The following is a 19577-nucleotide window of genomic DNA, read 5'->3' as shown; positions in this document are numbered from 1 at the left end:
AAATTCTGGGAGCCGTGGCCAACCCGAAGGGAAGGGCCACAAACTGGTAATGCCTGTTTAGAAAGGCGAATCTGAGAAATTGATGATGATCTCTGTGAATAGGGATGTGTAGATACACATCCTTTATGTCCACGGTAGTCATATATTGACCCTCCTGGATCGGAGGTAGAATAGACCGAATAGTCTCCATCTTGAATGATGGAACCTTGAGGAACTTGTTTAGAATTTTGAGATCCAAGATTGGTCTGAAAGTTCCCTCTTTTTTGGGAACCACAAACAGGTTTGAATAAAACCCTAGCCCCTGTTCCTCTATTGGGACTGGGCAGATCACCCCCATGGTATGTAGGTCTTCTACACAACGTAAATACGCCTCTCTCTTTGTCTGGTTTACAGACAATCGAGAAATGTGAAATCTCCCCCATGGAAGGGAGTCTTGGCCTGTTTACCCTTGTTCCAAGCCTGGTAAGGTCTCCAGACTGACTTGGATTGGGCAAAATTCCCCTCTTGCTTTGCAGTAGAGGAAGCTGAAGCGGGACCACTCTTAAAGTTCCGAAAGGAACGAAAATTATTCTGTTTGGTCCTCATCTTACTTGATCTATCCTGAGGGAGGGCATGACCTTTCCCTCCAGTGATGTCTGAAATAATCTCTTCCAGTTCAGGCCCGAATAGAGTCTTAACTTTGAAAGGAATGTTCAAAAGTTTAGATTTAGATGACATCAGCAGACCAGGACTTAAGCCATAATGCCCTGCGTGCTAAAACGGCAAAACCTGAATTATTTGCCGCTAATTTAGCCAGTTGAAATGCGGCATCTGTAATTAAAGAATTAGCCAACTTAAGGGCCTTAATTCTGTCCATAATCTCCTCTAATGGAGTCTCCATTTGAAGAGCCTCCTCTAGAGCCTCAAACCAGAAAGCAGCTGCAGTCGTTACAGGAACAATGCACGCAATAGGTTGGAGAGAAAAACCTTTATGAACAAAAACTTTCTTCAAGAGACCCTCTAATTTTTTATCCATAGGATCTTTGAAAGCACAACTGTCTTCGATAGGTATAGTTGTACGCTTAGAGTAGAAATAGCTCCCTCCACCTTAGGAACTGTCTGCCACGCATGGTGTCAGATATGGGAAACATTTTCTTAAAAAAAGGAGGGGGAGTGAACGAAATACCTGGTCTATCCAACTCCTTAGCAATAATATTCACAATCCTCTTAGGGACTGGAAAAACATCAGTGTAAACAGGAACCTCTAAGTATTTATCCATTGTACACAATTTCTCTGGGACCACTATAGGGTCACAATCATCTAGAGTTGCTAATACCTCCCTAAGCAATAAGCGGAGGTGTTCAAGCTTAAATTTAAAGGCCGTCATATCAGAATCTGTATGAGGAAGCGTCTTTCCTGAATCAGAAATTTCTCCCTGAGACGGCTCAGCATTTTTCCTTAACCCAGAGCTGTCCCCCTTTCCTTGTAAACCAGGCAGTTTGGATAAAACCTCTGTGAGGGTTGTATTCATAACTGTGGCCATGTCTTGTAAAGTAAATGAATGTGACGCACTAGAGGTACTTGGCGTCACTTGTGCGGGCGTTACTGGCTGTGACATTTGGGGAGAGCTAGATGGCGAACCCTCATCTACTTCTGACTGCGAATTATCTATTGCTCTATTTTTAAGTGCTAATATATGTTCTTTATAGTTTCTATAACTATCTCCAAAGGTGTGGAACTGCTATGGGGGCTAAATTTGCCCCCTCCTATGCCAACCTATTTTTAAGTTGGTGGGAGCAGTTCCACATCTTTGGAGAGGGAAATGAATACAAGGAGGACATCCTTTTATATGGAAGATATATCGATGACCTCCTCTTTATATGGAAGGGGGAGGCAGAGTATGTGACAAAATTTGTAAATATGCTAAATAATAATCAAGTAGGCTTGAAATTTACCTTCGAGATTAAATTTGATGAAATCAATTATTTAGATGTGACCCTTAAAGGCATTGATGGCGAACAAGTGATCACCAAGATTTATAGGAAATCAATATCTGTCAACTCATTGCTTCACGGGAAGAGCTGTCACCCTAAACACACAGCTAGTGCAGTGGCCAAGGGAGAGTTTATCCGCTTAAAAAGAAACTGCACTCTTGAGTGATTTCTCACGTGAAGCAAGTGACTTGGAGAACAGATTAAAGGAGAGGGGGTATTCCAACAAGATAATCAAAAAAGCCAAAGGGGATGTAGACAAAATACATAGATCATCCCTATTAACAGAAAAAGACACATGCAAAGAAACGTTCAAAGGGGTTAATTTCACCACTAATTACAGTATACAATACCCTGAAATTGTAAATATAATCAAGAAACATTTACATATCTTAGAAGCTGATGACAAACTAATGGATGTTGTTAGAACAGGTGTCAGATGTAGCTCTAAGAAACGCCCTACGTTGGGGTCACTGTTGTCCCCCACGATGCTGAAGACAGAATCTGTCAGACCATCCTCATGGTTAACTAACAATGGTATGTACCCTTGTGGACATAATAAATGCAAACCATGTGAACATCTTACTAAAAACAAAATGTTTTCCTCCAATGTGAAAGGGGAAACTTTTAGGATTAAGTCATGCATGAATTGTATGTCTACAGAGGTTATATACCTTTTATATTGCATTGAGTGTGGGATGCAATATATAGGTCTCACCTCTAGAGATATAAAATCTAGGATAGGAAACACCTGTCAACCATCACAAGAGGGAAGTCCAGCACTCCATTGGTCTGTCACTTTAAGAATAAGCACAAGGGATCAATACATACCTTACGATGGTTTGCCATAGAAAAAGTGAAACTTCCTAAAAGAGGAGGCAATATTGAGAAGTTGTTGGCTAAAAGGGAGGCTTTTTGGATGTTCAGAATCAGGACAAGACACCCAGAGGGTCTGAACTCCAAATATGACTTGATTAATTATTGGGAGTAATCAGCAATCTTTATTTTTCGCCCTCCTCCTTACTTAATAAGGAGGAGATAAATTAATCCAATCCTCTTTAGCTTACATTATGCTTTATTGGATATGCTCTTCTTACTAACATTTGTTTGTAACTTTCTACTCAGGTAGTTGGATTAACCGAGTAATCAAATTCACAACTTTCTCACATTTTATACCTGGGATTGTGAGACTAACAATAAGGAAACTCTTTCCATCTCCTTTTAGTATTAGCATCTTATAACTAATAGTAGGTATAGTATGTGTAAGATAGTGTTCTATGCATTGTTTATCACTGCCAATCCAGTACAATATATATCATATACAGCATTGGATAACTTATACATGTATACTGATCAAGCACTTGTTTAGAGAATTAGGAATAACAAGGGAACATGATATATAGGTAACTATTAAGCTATTAATTTATAGCAATATTGTTGGGTTGATGGAAATATTACACATACTGTTCTTTTCTATATTCTACAACAACATATGTCCACAGTGTCATTTTGCAGTTGGATTTGTTTTGTTTAACTTTCAGCACATATGTTCCTAAGCATTAGGATTAAAGTCTACAAACAGTTTTGTAAAAACTTTTTGTGCTGAATTTTGACAACCAAATTACATGCAGGGCATTGGTTAATTAGTTAGAGGTGGAGTTCTGATACCCAATCAAATTTTAGGCAGTGCTTTTTAAATCAAGGTGTACAGCAGAATGACAGGCTATGACAACGGCTATATGCTGAAACACGTAAACCAATATTGCTACACTTATTCTAACTAATTACAGGGTACTGCTGTTCTGTATCTCTTTTAAACTTTTTTGGAATAAAGATACTTGTTTTAACTTACAAGCGGTGGTGTTCCTCTGTTTTTTGAAAATGATCTATTTGCCGTTGCACCCCGCTAAACCTGTCTATGTAAAGTCGCAATAGGATTGGCAGGCGAGCACACACCTACCCGTGACATCATTGACATGCCGCAAGTTGGATCGGAGAGGTGATCCTGGGGCTCAAGAGTACAAGCAAGAGGAAGGGTTTAGGAGCGGAACCTGGTTTCCTGTTGGTCTCCGGAGATACCCGTACACGCTACCCAGAGGAGGATCTATCTACATACGGAATTACAGTATGGGAACAGGTATGTAGCGAGGGCCTGCCGTGGCAATATTTCTCAATTTCTCCAACATTGGTGTGTCCGGTCCACGGCGTCATCCTTACTTGTGGGATATTCTCTTCCCCAACAGGAAATGGCAAAGAGTCCCAGCAAAGCTGGTCACATGATCCCTCCTAGGCTCCGCCCACCCCAGTCATTCTCTTTGCCGTTGCACAGGCAACATCTCCACGGAGATGGTTAAGAGTTTTTTGGTGTTTAAATGTAGTTTTATTCTTCTATCAAGTGTTTGTTATTTTAAAATAGTGCTGGTATGTACTATTTACTCTGAAACAGAAAAGGATGAAGATTTCTGTTTGTAAGAGGAAGATGATTTTAGCAGACAGTAACTAAAATCGATTGCTGTTTCCACACAGGACTGTTGAGATGAAGTAACTTCAGTTGGGGGAAACAGTTAGCAGTCTTTTCTGCTTAAGGTATGACTAGCCATATTTCTAACAAGACCATGTAATGCTGGAAGGCTGTCATTTCCCCTCATGGGGACCGGTAAGCCATTTTCTTAGTTAAACATAAAAGAATAAAGGGCTTCAAAAAGGGCTTAAAAACTGGTAGACATTTTTCTGGGCTAAAACAATTGCTTTACTAGGCATATTATGCAGATTCTAACTAATTATTGGTATTATAATCTTGGGGAACGTTTAGAAAAACGGCAGGCACTGTGTTGGACACCTTTTTCAGATGGGGGCCTTTCTAGTTATAGACAGAGCCTCATTCTGGGACTGTATAGGGGTTAAATGTAAAAACGGCTCCGGTTCCGTTAATTTAAGGGTTAAAGCTCTGAAATTTGGTGTGCAATACTTTTAATGCTTTAAGACACTGTGGTGAAATTTTGGTGAATTTTGAACAATTCCTTCATACTTTTTCACATATTCAGTAATAAAGTGTTTTCAGTTTGAAATTTAAAGTGACAGTAACGGTTTTATTTTAAAACGTTTTTTGTGCCTTGTTGACAAGTTTAAGCCTGTTTAACATGTCTGTACCATCAGATAAGCTATGTTCTATATGTATGAAAGCCAATGTGTCTCCCCATTTAAATTTATGTGATAATTGTGCCATAGTGTCCAAACAAAGTAAAGACAGTAATGCAACAGATAATGATATTGCCCAAGATGATTCCTCAAATGAGGGGAGTACACATGATACTACATCATCCCCTACTGTGTCTACACCAGTTATGCCCACACAGGAGGCCCCTAGTACATCTAGTGCGCCAATACTTATTACCATGCAACAATTAACGGCTGTAATGGATAACTCCATAGCAAATCTTTTATCCAAAATGCCTACTTATCAGAGAAAGCGCGATTGCTCTGTTTTAAACACTGAAGAGCAAGAGGACGCTGATGATAACTGTTCTGACATACCCTCACACCAATCTCATGGGGCCATGAGGGAGGTTTTGTCTGATGGAGAAATTTCAGATTCAGGAAAAATTTCTCATCAAGCTGAACCTGATGTTGTGACATTTAAATCTAAATTAGAACATCTCCGCGCACTGCTTAAGGAGGTGTTATCTACTCTGGATGATTGTGACAATTTGGTCATTCCAGAGAAATTATGTAAGATGGACAAGTTCCTAGAGGTTCCGGTGCCCCCCAACGCTTTTCCTATACCCAAGCGGGTGGCGGACATAGTAAATAAAGAGTGGGAAAGGCCCGGCATACCTTTTGTTCCCCCCCCCTATATTTAAGAAATTATTTCCTATAGTCGACCCCAGAAAGGACTTATGGCAGACAGTCCCCAAGGTCGAGGGGGCGGTTTCTACTCTAAACAAACGCACTACTATTCCTATCGAAGATAGTTATGCTTTCAAAGATCCTATGGATAAGAAATTAGAGGGTTTGCTTAAAAAGATTTTTGTACAGCAAGGTTACCTTCTACAACCAATTTCATGCATTGTTCCTGTCACTACGGCAGCGTGTTTCTGGTTCGAGGAACTAGAAAAATCGCTCAGTAAAGAATCTTCGTATGAGGAGGTTATGGACAGAGTTCAAGCACTTAAATTGGCTAACTCTTTTGTTTTAGATGCCGCTTTGCAATTAGCTAGATTAGCGGCGAAAAATTCAGGGTTTGCTGTCGTGGCGCGCAGAGTGCTTTGGCTAAAGTCTTGGTCAGCGGATGTGTCTTCCAAGACAAAATTGCTTAACATTCCTTTCAAAGGTAAAACATTATTTGGACCTGATTTGAAAGAGATTATTTCAGACATCACTGGGGGAAAGGGCCACGCCCTCCCACAGGATAGGTCTTTTAAGGCTAATAATAAGCCTAATTTTCGTCCCTTTCGCAGAAACGGACCAGTCTCTAATTCTGTATCCTCTAAGCAAGAGGGTAATACTTCACAACCCAAACCAGCCTGGAAACCAATGCAAGGCTGGAACAAGGGTAAGCAGGCCAAGAAGCCTACCACTGCTACCAAAACAGCATGAAGGGATAGCCCCCGATCCGGGACCGGATCTAGTGGGGGGCAGACTTTCTCTCTTTGCTCAGGCTTGGGCAAGAGATGTTCAGGATCCTTGGGCGCTAGAAATAGTTTCTCAAGGTTATCTCCTGGAATTCAAGGAACTACCCCCAAGGGGAAGGTTCCACAGGTCTCAATTATCTTCAAACCAAATAAAGAGACAGGCATTCTTACATTGTGTAGAAGACCTGTTAAAGATGGGAGTGATACATCCAGTTCCAATAAGAGAACAAGGAATGGGATTTTATTCCAATCTGTTCATAGTTCCCAAAAAAGAGGGAACATTCAGACCAATTTTGGATCTAAAGATCCTAAACAAATTTCTCAGGGTACCATCGTTCAAAATGGAAACTATTCGAACGATCCTACCTACTATCCAGGAAAATCAATTTATGACTACCGTGGATTTAAAGGATGCGTACCTACATATTCCTATCCACAAGGAACATCATCAGTTCCTAAGGTTCGCTTTTCTGGACAAGCATTACCAGTTTGTGGCACTTCCATTTGGATTAGCCACTGCTCCAAGGATTTTCACAAAGGTACTAGGGTCCCTTCTAGCGGTTCTAAGACCAAGGGGCATTGCAGTAGTACCTTACTTGGACGACATCCTGATTCAAGCGTCGTCCCTGTCAAAAGCAAAGGCTCATACGGACATCGTCCTAGCCTTTCTCAGATCTCACGGATGGAAGGTGAACAAAGAAAAAAGTTCTCTGTCCCCGTCAACAAGAGTTCCCTTCTTGGGAACAATAATAGATTCCTTAGAAATGAGGATTTTTCTGACAGAGGTCAGAAAATCAAAACTTCTAAGCTCTTGTCAAGTACTTCATTCTGTTCCTCGTCCTTCCATAGCGCAGTGCATGGAAGTAATAGGATTGATGGTTGCAACAATGGACATAGTTCCTTTTGCATGAATTCATCTAAGACCATTACAACTGTGCATGCTCAGACAGTGGAATGGGGATTATACAGACTTGTCTCCGACGATTCAAGTAGATCAAAAGACCAGAGATTCACTCCGTTGGTGGCTGACCCTGGACAATCTGTCACAGGGAATGAGCTTCCGCAAACCAGAGTGGGTCATTGTCACGACCGACGCCAGCCTAGTGGGCTGGGGCGCGGTCTGGGAATCCCTGAAAGCTCAGGGTCTATGGTCTCGGGAAGAGTCTCTTCTCCCGATAAACATTCTGGAACTGAGAGCGATATTCAATGCTCTCAGAGCTTGGCCTCAACTAGCAAAGGCCAAATTCATAAGGTTTCAGTCAGACAACATGACGACCGTTGCATATATCAATCATCAGGGGGGAACAAGGACTTCCCTGGCGATGAAAGAAGTGACCAAGATAATTCAATGGGCGGAGGATCACTCCTGCCACTTGTCTGCGATCCACATCCCAGGAGTGGAAAATTGGGAAGCGGATTTTCTGAGTCGTCAGACATTCCATCCGGGGGAGTGGGAACTCCATCCGGAAATCTTTGCCCAAATAACTCAATTATGGGGCATTCCAGACATGGATCTGATGGCGTCTCGTCAGAACTTCAAGGTTCCTTGCTACGGGTCCAGATCCAGGGATCCCAAGGCGACCCTAGTAGATGCACTAGTAGCACCTTGGACCTTCAACCTAGCTTATGTATTCCCACCGTTTCCTCTCATCCCCAGGCTGGTAGCCAGGATCAATCAGGAGAGGGCCTCGGTGATCTTGATAGCTCCTGCGTGGCCACGCAGGACTTGGTATGCAGACCTGGTGAATACTCCACCATGGAAGCTACCTTTGAGACAGGACCTTCTTGTTCAGGGACCATTCGAACATCCGAATCTGGTTTCCCTCCAACTGACGGCTTGGAGATTGAACGCTTGATTTTATCAAAGCGTGGGTTTTCAGATTCTGTAATAGATACTCTGATTCAGGCTAGAAAGCCTGTAACTAGAAAAATTTACCATAAAATATGGAAAAAATATATCTGTTGGTGTGAATCTAAAGGATTCCCATGGAACAAGATAAAAATTCCTAAGATTCTATCCTTTCTACAAGAAGGTTTGGAGAAAGGATTATCTGCAAGTTCTCTGAAGGGACAGATCTCTGCTTTATCTGTTTTACTTCACAAAAGACTGGCAGCCGTGCCAGATGTTCAAGCATTTGTTCAGGCTCTGGTTAGGATCAAGTCTGTTTACAGACCTTTGACTCCTCCCTGGAGTCTAAATCTAGTTCTTTCAGTTAATCAAGGGGTTCTGTTTGAACCCTTACATTCCGTAGATATTAAGTTATTATCTTGGAAAGTTTTGTTTTTGGTTGCAATTTCTTCTGCTAGAAGAATTTCAGAGTTATCTGCTCTGCAGTGTTCTCCGCCCTATCTGGTGTTCCATGCAGATAAGGTGGTTTTGCGTACTAAGCCTGGTTTTCTTCCGAAAGTTGTTTCCAACAAAAATATTAACCAGGAGATAGTTGTACCTTCTTTGTGTCCGAATCCAGTTTCAAAGAAGGAACGTTTGTTACACAATTTGGACGTAGTCCGTGCTCTAAAATTCTATTTAGAGGCTACTAAAGATTTCAGACAAACATCTTCCTTGTTTGTTGTTTATTCTGGTAAAAGGAGAGGTCAAAAAGCGACTTCTACCTCTCTTTCCTTTTGGCTTAAAAGCATTATCCGATTGGCTTATGAGACTGCCGGACGGCAGCCTCCTGAAAGAATCACAGCTCACTCCACTAGGGCTGTGGCTTCCACATGGGCCTTCAAGAATGAGGCTTCTGTTGACCAGATATGTAAGGCAGCGACTTGGTCTTCACTGCACACTTTTGCCAAATTTTACAAATTTGATACTTTTGCTTCTTCGGAGGCTATTTTTGGGAGAAAGGTTTTGCAAGCCGTGGTGCCTTCCATTTAGGTGACCTGATTTGCTCCCTCCCTTCATCCGTGTCCTAAAGCTTTGGTATTGGTTCCCACAAGTAAGGATGACGCCGTGGACCGGACACACCAATGTTGGAGAAAACAGAATTTATGCTTACCTGATAAATTACTTTCTCCAACGGTGTGTCCGGTCCACGGCCCGCCCTGGTTTTTTAATCAGGTCTGATGAATTATTTTCTCTAACTACAGTCACCACGGTATCATATGGTTTCTCCTATATATATTTCCTCCTGTCCGTCGGTCGAATGACTGGGGTGGGCGGAGCCTAGGAGGGATCATGTGACCAGCTTTGCTGGGACTCTTTGCCATTTCCTGTTGGGGAAGAGAATATCCCACAAGTAAGGATGACGCCGTGGACCGGACACACCGTTGGAGAAAGTAATTTATCAGGTAAGCATAAATTCTGTTTTGGTGCATAGTGACTGATAACTGTATATATCCGGAACGGCTGTCAAGCCAGAAATTTGGGATTTATGTTATAGTCAGCACATGAGTTTCTTACCACTACATACCTACCTAAAAGAACTTTGTTAAAACAGTGCTTCTGCCGTTTGATAACAGGACTGGTTGCCATACTGTTAATATAAGTGCTATAAGACCGCCTATCCTAACTGTACACAAAAGACTACTTAGTTTTATAGTCATTCGCATTTTCTAGTGTATTGGACATACTTCACAGTATACATCCTTGCTATACACATTTTGCTACTTGACTTTATAGTTTATAGACATATCAGCAAAATTGGGACACATTCTAAGAGGGGGTTCCACAATGGCTTCCAAACATATTGAACAAGGATTTTCCTTGGTGTCAGACGTGTTAAACAGGCTAGTAATGTAACAAGCAAGCTTGGAAAACACTGTAATCAAAGTAAATAACACTTAGAAATAAAACGGTACTGTGCCTTTAAGAGAAAAAAAGCTGCACAAGTTCAGCAAAACAGTGTAAAAAAGCAGTAAACTTAAAGGGACAGTATACACTCATTTTGCATGTAATAGACACTACTATAAAGAATAAGATGCAGATACCGATATAAAAATCCAGTATAAAACTGTTTAAAAACTGTTTAAAAACTTACTTAGAAGCTGTCAGTTTGGCTCTGTTGAAAAGGTAGCTGGAAAGCCCACTGCAAGTGGCAAATAAGACACTCCCCCTCCCCCTTCTTTTGCATATGAAAAGACCCTTTACACAAACAGGAGCAAGCTGGAGAAGGTAGCCGACAGTATTCACATAAAACTTTGGGGCTTGGTTAGGAGTCTGAAAATCAGAGCAATGTTATTTAAAAATAAGCAAAACTATACATTAATTTTTAAAAGAAACTTTATGGGCTATATAAATAGATCATTTACAAAACATTTATGCAAAGAAAAAAGGAGTGTATAATGTCCCTTTAACAAAATTTTTACAGTAGTATCTTACAGCCTTAGTAACTTTGCACAGCTATGCAAATAAACAATTAACCCCTTAATGGCAAAACCGGATTGAAAAAAAGTCAAAACCGGTAAAAAAGACTTTTAGCACCTTGCCACAGCTCTGCTGTGGCGCCTACCTGCCCTTCAGAACGATTTGTGGGGGAAAAAACTCATTTACAGCCCTCAAACACAGCAGGAAACACTGGAGAAGCAGTTGGATGTTTCTAAGGAAAAGAAACTGCGCAACTGAGGAGCGAAAATAAACCCCTCCCACCTCACTCAATGTTTAGAGGCCTATTAGAAAAACACCTGAGTGTCTCTTAATTAACCATGTGGGTTAAAAAAACGTAAAACAAGCCACAATAACCCCTTTAGTCCCTTCAAAAAAACATTATAATTGCATCATTTACTGAACAAACAAAAAACGTTTTTTCCTAACAGTGTCACCAGTAACTTATGAGCCCTTCAAGCAAGCTGAAATTCCTATCAAAGTGTCTGAATACAGCTTACCCTTCCCTCATGGGGATATTGCCAGCCTTTTCTAGAATTAACACAGTCTGTCTAGAAAAAATAGACTGAACATACCTCAAATGCAGCTTAGCATGCAAACCGTTCCCCCAACTGAAGTTTTCCTGTACTCTTCAGCCCTTGTGAGAACAGCAGTGGATCTTAGTTACAAAGTGCTAAGATCATAATCCTCCTTGCAGAAATCTTCATCCCTTTTCTGCCAGAGAGTAAGTAGTACACACCGGTACCATTTAAAATAAACTTTTGCTTGAGAAATAAAAAACTAACATTTTTGTCACCACACTCTACCCTTCCTAGTTTCTTAGAGTAGGCAAAGAGAATGACTGGGGGGTGGAGCTAAGGGGGGAGCTATATAGACAGCTCTGCTGTGGGTGCTCTCTTTGCCACTTCCTGTTGGGAAGGATAATATCCCACAAGTAAGGATGAATCCGTGGACTCGGTACATTTTACAAGAGAAACAGACACCACAATTATAAAAAAAATCCCACCTTTTACCCCAGTCACACCTACATTATTTATTACATAATGGCTTCTTTCAATTGAATCCACAAAAATATACCTCCAATATAATATCTAAACAATAGTAACAATTTATGAGGACTATTTCAGGGTTACACAAACAGAATTAACAATATTTATTTAAATTATAGTGGAAAAAAATCTGTGAGATTAAAATCCTCCATTTCATAAAAGTAAAAAACCCCAATGATTATTGCACAGCCAATTAGAACCACAGTATGGAAACAAAAACAGATAAAGTATATTAAATGTGCATATCTTAGCCAGAGTGCACTGGTGGAATGATACTTTATACAGATCTTTTCTAGACAAGTATACCTGCTTGCCTTCCTACAGATGTGCTAATTGGTCATGTAATAACCTTTGTGGTTGTGATTTTAATCTCACAGTTATCTCCACCATAACTTAAATGAATATTTATTTTTCCCTGGAACTTTTTGTTCTGTTGACGAGAGCTAATAATCTCAAAATGGCTGTTCAGGAGTGGTTTTGCTGTATTTTCCCCATAAGCAAAACATCTGATATATCGTTTATCTAATTTGTATATCATACCCAGAGTTTTCAAGTGCAATAGTACTATACAGATCACTTTTGTGGGAAGGCAAGCATGGATACTTGCCTAGATGTGCCAATTGGCTATGCAGTAATCTTCGTGGTTCTTACAACAGAATTAGAAAAGGGCTATAGTTCTTCGATGTATCTGCTGGAATCCAGATAAATCTGTGTTAAAATTCCTCACTCTCTATTCACCAAAACTATGATTCTCTTAATAGATCATAGGAGGATAGTGTGCAAGAGATGAAGTCATATTAGGATATTTATTCTGAGGCTGATATAGTATGTATTTTCATCCATTTATGAGTTGTAAGCACTTCTGTCACATTATAGACAGAGTTGGATTTCTATGTCTCAGAACACAGTCAAACACCAGGTGTCAGTAAACTGTTGGAAAAAAATGCTGCTTGTTTAAGTCACACTGAAAGTGGATATAGAATGTATTTCCTTGCTTACCTGTCATCTGCCACACTTGCCAAGTACAGCCCTTCAGGAGAAAAGCAAACCGACCTCAAAGAGCTAAGCTGTGGCTCCATAGCACTGTATTCCAGCTCAGGGGGCAGTGAAACATGCCTGAGTGAGAAATACAACAATTAAGAACCTAGGATCAGGCTTTACTGTATGTGATTTTATGCATGGCAGTTCATGGTCTATAGATCTGAGCTATATGCAAAGTGGTATCTCAAACTGTTTGTTAGTAAAAGCGATTTGTTTGCAAAGGAGAATAACTTATGTACACAACAAAATACTAATGGTACAAAAGATTACATAGAAAGCAAAATATTGTATATATTTATAGCTTTTCAACAGTGCAGGCATTAGATACCAAACAAGCTAGTTAAAAGCACTGAGCATTTTTATACACAGGCGGCACTAACTTTTCTTATCTCTTTGAGGTGTTAATTTGACCCTGTATTGTAATGTTTTTAGTGGTCCTTTGGGGGTGTCTCTATGGATTTTTTTTCTTCTCTTTTTTAATTGATGTTAAAGGGACAGTAAAGTAAAAATGAAACAAATGGATTGGATACGACATAAAATTTTAACCACTTAAGGACTGATGTTTTTCGCACTTTCCATTCTTAAATTACACATGCCATTAATCTATTGTTAAAGGGACAGTCTAGTATAAACTAAACTTTCATTATTCAGATAGGACTTTTAATTTTAATCAACTTTCCAATTTACTTTTATCATCAAATTTGCTTTTTTCCCTTGGTATTCTTAGTTTAAACTAAACATATGTAGGCTCATGTGTTATTTCTAAGCTTTTGAGGGCTGCCTCTTATCACATTCTTTTGAAATCTCTTTTCAACACAAAGAGACAGAAAGTACACATGGGCCATAAAGATAACACTGTACAGGCACGGAGTTATTTAAGATCTAGCACAATACAATGCTAAATGCAAGACAATAGATAATAAACAGTCACAGTCATTTGATCAGGGGGCTGGAAGAAGGTTTCTAGATACAAGGTAATCACAGAGGTAAAAACTATAGTAATATAACTGTTGGTTATGCAAAACTGGGGAATGGGTAATAAAGGGATTATCTATCTTTTAAAACAATAACAATTCTATGGTAGACTGTCCCTTTAAGTGCATCTGTACATATTATATACCATTTATTAACAAATAGGTATTTCTAGTGATACCCTATATGGGTATAAAAAACACAAAAATTGTAAAACAAAAAAACAAAAAAATAAAAATAAATTCCAAATAGATTATTTTGTCCCGATTTTAGAAATACCTCATATGTCTAGGCTTCTAGGTAATTTACAGCAAATATAATATATAATTCTATTGTTGCAGTAACAGTAAAATGTGTTATGCTTGGACTTTAAGATTAACAGTGGTCGCTTAATCCAAAAACTGCTACACAAAAGTATATATATTTGTAGATCTTAGACAACCCAGGGTACTTAAAGGGATAGAAAAGTCAAAAATAAACTTGCATGATTCACATAAAGCATGTAATTTTAAGACACCTAGATTCACTTCTATCTTCAAATGTGCTTAGTTTCATTTAGTATCCCTTGTTAAAAAATAAATATGCACATATCATACACTAGTGGGAGCTGCGGCTAATTGTTGCTGTACACATTTGTCTCTTGTGATTGGCTAAATAGATATTTTCAGCTTCCTGTCAGTAGTGCAATGCTGTCCCTTCAGCAATGGATAACACGAGAATGAAGAAAATTTCATAATAGAATTAAATTGGAAAGTTGTTTAAAATTGTATGTTCTATCTGCATCATAAAATAAAATTTTGGGGTTTACTATCCCTTTAACCAGAGGTATTTTTACACTAACCCCTTTTATTGCCAAGTGCAGAAAATAAACTTAGGGATTTTAAAAAAATACACTTTTAAATGCTATTTGATCTCAAGAGCCATCTCCCAGCAGTGTTTATAACAATGTTATAAATAGTTGTAAACACTGCTGCTAATGGCACATGCACACTCCTAAGCTCTTATCAGTCTACCTAGCTTCACACTTCAAAGAATACCAAGAGAAAAAAGCAAACTGTATAATAGAAGTAAACTGAAAACATGTTTAAAATTGCATTTTATCTGAATAATGAATCTTAATTTTGACTTTTCTGTTCATTGACCAACCTCGTTATATATTTTCAAATGACACAGAAGAGGCAAACTACTTAATAAACAAAGGGACACTAAACCAAATTCTTTTCTTTAATGATACAGATAGAACATGTCATTTTAAACAACTTTCTAATGTACTCCTATTATCAAATTTGCTTTGTTCTCTTGCTATCTTTATTTTAAAAAGCAGGAATGTAAAGCTTATGGGCCCATTTTTGGTCCAGAACCTGGGTAACACTTGCTTATTGGTTGCTAAATGTATCGACCAATAAGCAAGCGCTATCTATGGTGCTGAACCTAAAATGGTCCGGCTCCTAAACTTTATATTGCTTTTTAAATAAAGATAGCAAGAGAACAAAAAAAATGTGATAATAGGAGTAAATTAGAAAGTCACTTAAAATTGCATGCTCTGTCTGAATAATGAAAGAAAAAATGTGGGTTTTGTGTCCCTTTAAAAAAGCATCTCAAGTATGGGTGCTTCTATAGAAAACAGTTCTGAGTGCACAATGAGAAAAAGGGTCTATAAAAGAAAGAGGCCACTCTTGGACCTCAGAATCGTGAGCTCAAGGACATTAATACAACACCAAAGGTAACCAGAAGACAGCCCCTTGGTACAGAGCAATATCTTGAGTTCAGAACATATTTAGGCATAAACTGTAGTATGAAATACAAACAGAGATCAAAAACAGAGCCAAGTAGTAAAGAAGGTAGAATAATTCCCAAGCCAGGGCCAAGATAAGTACCATGTGAATGATTGTATTACTTCCAACTAGGTCTGCTGCTCACATTAATAGTAAAGATACCATTCAATATCTAAAATTCAGCTGAAGGTACTATACCTTGCATTATACAAACAGGATGCCGATGCTTACCCAAATAAGAGGTCAAATATATTAACCAACAAAGGCATGCTGCAGCAGTGACCATGTGACTGGGTAGGGTTAAAATTAATCTACTTAAAAAGGGACAGTTTATCTAAAATTTTACTCTCCTTTAATAATTTTTTTTAAGAATTATCTATTTTACCTGCTGGAGTGTTTACAACTAGCAAGTTTACCCTTTTTTCTGTATTTGAAATAGCTGATTTAGCCTGTGGTATCCCCACCTATATTGAAAGTTTTTGGACTTAAAAGGGATACTAAAGTTAAATGTAGCCACCAATCAGCAAGCACTATCCAGGGTGCTGAACCAAAAACGGACCAGCTCCTAAGCTTTCATTCCTGCTTTTTCAAATAAAGATACCAAGAGAACAAAGAAAAAAAAAATGATAATAGGAGTAAATTAGAAAGTTGCATGATCTCTCTTAATCATAAAAGAAAAAAAATGGGTTTAGTGTCCCTTTAAGTCCAAGTTATTGGCAGGCTGTGTAAACACAGCCAACAGAAGATATTATACTCCTGGTGGGGTGTAGAAGAGAACTAATAAAATGATACATTTTCCTTTGTTCTCTCTAAGTATTGGGGTTTGGTTTATAAACAGACACAAGATAAGGAAGCAAGTGTGTGTACACAAAGTGATAACATAATGAGATCTGATTTTACCTGCAACCCATTTCAATAGGCTGTGGTTTCAATGGACAAAACCAGCAATTTAATATCCACAATTAAATCTGAGAATCCAATTTCTCATACATTTTATACTCTGCAGATGGTACAACAAGTCATTGGAAATACATTAAAGGGCCACTGTAAGTAAATATTTTCTATGCCTGTTACTAACCAACTACCCCAAATACGCTTTTTATCAATAGCATTTCATTAACATATCTCTACCGTATATCAGAAATCTTGTCTGCAAATTTAATTGTTTTCCAAACCCACTTCGTGGGTATCCTTTGCTCTGTACCAATCCGTTTACAATGCCTAGGTTTCAAAATGGCGCTTTAAACACAAAGTTATTGGTTTAAGTATTTTGAACATGCAGTGCTGAAAATAGTGGGCAGGATAACGTGACATCATCGGCGAATAAAAGATATAACTTTGAGAACGTTATGAAACTTCGTTTTGGAGAAAATATAGGTCAGTAGGTTTTAATTAATGTTTATTAACTTTAATATGTTAGTTGTTTAGCTTAAAAATTATAACAGAAAGTAATCCTTTAAGGGAAAACCAATTTTAATGTATACGGTCCCTTTAGCTATATAATAAGGTGTACTAAGTAGTAACTTGTATGCAGCAGAGTAAAGCTAGGAAGGAATTTAATATCAGGATCTCATACTTAGCTGTGGAGAAATTACCCAACATAATAGAGCTTTCTTTCATGTAATTAGCAAGAGTCCATGAGCTAGTGACGTATGGGATATACATTCCTACCAGGAGGGGCAAAGTTTCCCAAACCCCAAAATGCCTATAAATACACCCCTCACCACACCCACAAATCAGTTTTTACAAACTTTGCCTCCTATGGAGGTGGTGAAGTAAGTTTGTGCTAGATTCTTGATATGCGCTCCGCAGCAGGTTGGAGCCCGGTTTTCCTCTCAGCGTGCAGTGAATGTCAGAGGGATGTGAGGAGAGTATTGCCTATTTGAATTCAATGATCTCCTTCTACGGGGTCTATTTCATAGGTTCTCTGTTATCGGTCGTAGAGATTCATCTCTTACCTCCCTTTTCAGATCGACGATATACTCTTATATATACACCATTACCTCTACTGATTCTCGTTTCAGTACTGGTTTGGCTTTCTACTACGTGTAGATGAGTGTCCTGGGGTAAGTAAGTCTTATTTTCTGTGACACTCTAAGCTATGGTTGGGCACTTTTATATAAAGTTCTAAATATATGTGTTCAAACATTTATTTGCCTTGACTCAGGATGGTCAACATTCCTTATTTCAGACAGTCAGTTTCATATTTGGGATAATGCATATAAATTAATCAATTTTTTTCTTACCTTAAAATTTGACTTTTTCCCTGTGGGCTATTAGGCTCGCGGGGGCTGAAAATGCTTCATTTTATTGCGTCATTCTTGGCGCTGACTTTTTTGGCGCAAATTTTTTTTTCTGTTTCCGGCGTCATACGTGTCGCCGGAAGTTGCGTCATTTTTTTTACTTTTTTTGCGCTAAAAGTGTCGGCGTTCCGGATGTGGCGTCATTTTTGGCGCCAAAAGCATTTAGGCGCCAAATAATGTGGGCGTCTTTTTTGGCGCTAAAAAATATGGGCGTCACTATTGTCTCCACATTATTTAAGTCTCATTATTTATTGCTTCTGGTTGCTAGAAGCTTGTTCACTGGCATTTTTTTTCCCATTCCTGAAACTGTCATTTAAGGAATTTGATCAATTTTGTTTTATATGTTGTTTTTTCTATTACATATTGCAAGATGTCTCCGTTTGTCCCTGAGTCAGAAGCCACTTCTGGAAAAATGCTTAACTGAGTTTCAGTTCTACCAAAGCTAATGTTTATCTCTAGCTATGGTTTGTAATAAGTTATTATGATATACTTTTACATGCAGATTCCATTAGTATTTATGCTTTATACATTTCCATTAAGTGCAAGAAAGATTTACAAGAAATATTTTTTCTGATTAAGGCTATGTCTGACTTCGTGCCTTCTAATACGATTTTTAGGTCTTTTTCACTTCTTTTTTAATTATTGAAGTTTCAAATGACCAACAACATACTGATTTATCCTTCTCTGATGATGTTTTTTTCTCTTTCAGAAATTCTCTTCATCAGATTTTGACACTAACAAATCTACTTTTTTATATAATTTTTTTATTATTAAAGTACATTTGTTCTTAGTTGAAGAGGTGTTGATTATTTTGGATATTAAGGTAACTAGTTCTTTAAGACTAGCTGACACTATTTCTGCCTTTTTATTTTTTCTTCTGTGATTTCAGAGGTTTTCTTTCCAATTCCCCATACTAGGGAATGGAATAGGCTGAGAATTGTCTTATTTTTAAACTATATTCTTTGTCAGCAGTTAAATTCAATTTGGAGGGTTCTCCAATTTATTGGAGCTATCTCTACTCCTACTAATTATGCTATTGTTTTTATAGCAAAATAGTATTTATTTTCCTTTATATAGTTGTATCTTATTTTTGGAAAATTATTTAGTTTCAGGTACTTTTCTTGGTCCTGTGATATTGCAATTGCTTCATTTTTTCTGTTTACTTTAAGATCAAGTATCAGATCATGATTTATTTTAGCATTGTTAAGGGACAACATTTACTAGACTAGGTGCCGTTGCATTTGTCTTGTTTTGCATTTTGCAAGTCCTCTGTTTTGACTGGTCCTTTAAACTGGACTATCATGCTAATGATTTCATTTGTGTCTTCATTTTATTGAATATATTCGCAAATGAGGGTTAATCTATGTCTTTAGCTATTTTAGCTAGAAGAATTCTGTGATTTTTAAAAAAAAAATAAAAAATAAAAAATCCATATTTCTTTTGTTCTAAGATAATCAATTATAATTGGATTCAATTCTCAACTGTTACTATGGGCTTCAAGATTGAGT

General features: G+C 38.3%; 1 protein-coding gene across 1 annotated transcript in view; it reads right to left on the bottom strand.

The window, feature by feature from the left end:
* WSB2 (WD repeat and SOCS box containing 2) overlaps nt 1-19577 on the bottom strand; it is a 152604-nt gene that overhangs the window by 70242 nt on the left and 62785 nt on the right. The window contains exon 8 of the mRNA XM_053701682.1: nt 12978-13094. Within this exon, the coding sequence (XP_053557657.1) occupies nt 12978-13094 (117 nt within the window). The remainder of the gene's footprint in view (nt 1-12977; nt 13095-19577) is intronic.

The sequence above is a fragment of the Bombina bombina genome, chromosome 2 (genome assembly GCF_027579735.1).
Source record: "Bombina bombina isolate aBomBom1 chromosome 2, aBomBom1.pri, whole genome shotgun sequence".
NCBI lineage: Eukaryota > Metazoa > Chordata > Amphibia > Anura > Bombinatoridae > Bombina > Bombina bombina.
Note: the sequence above shows the minus strand (reverse complement) of the source record. Positions and strands in the feature narration are given on the sequence as shown.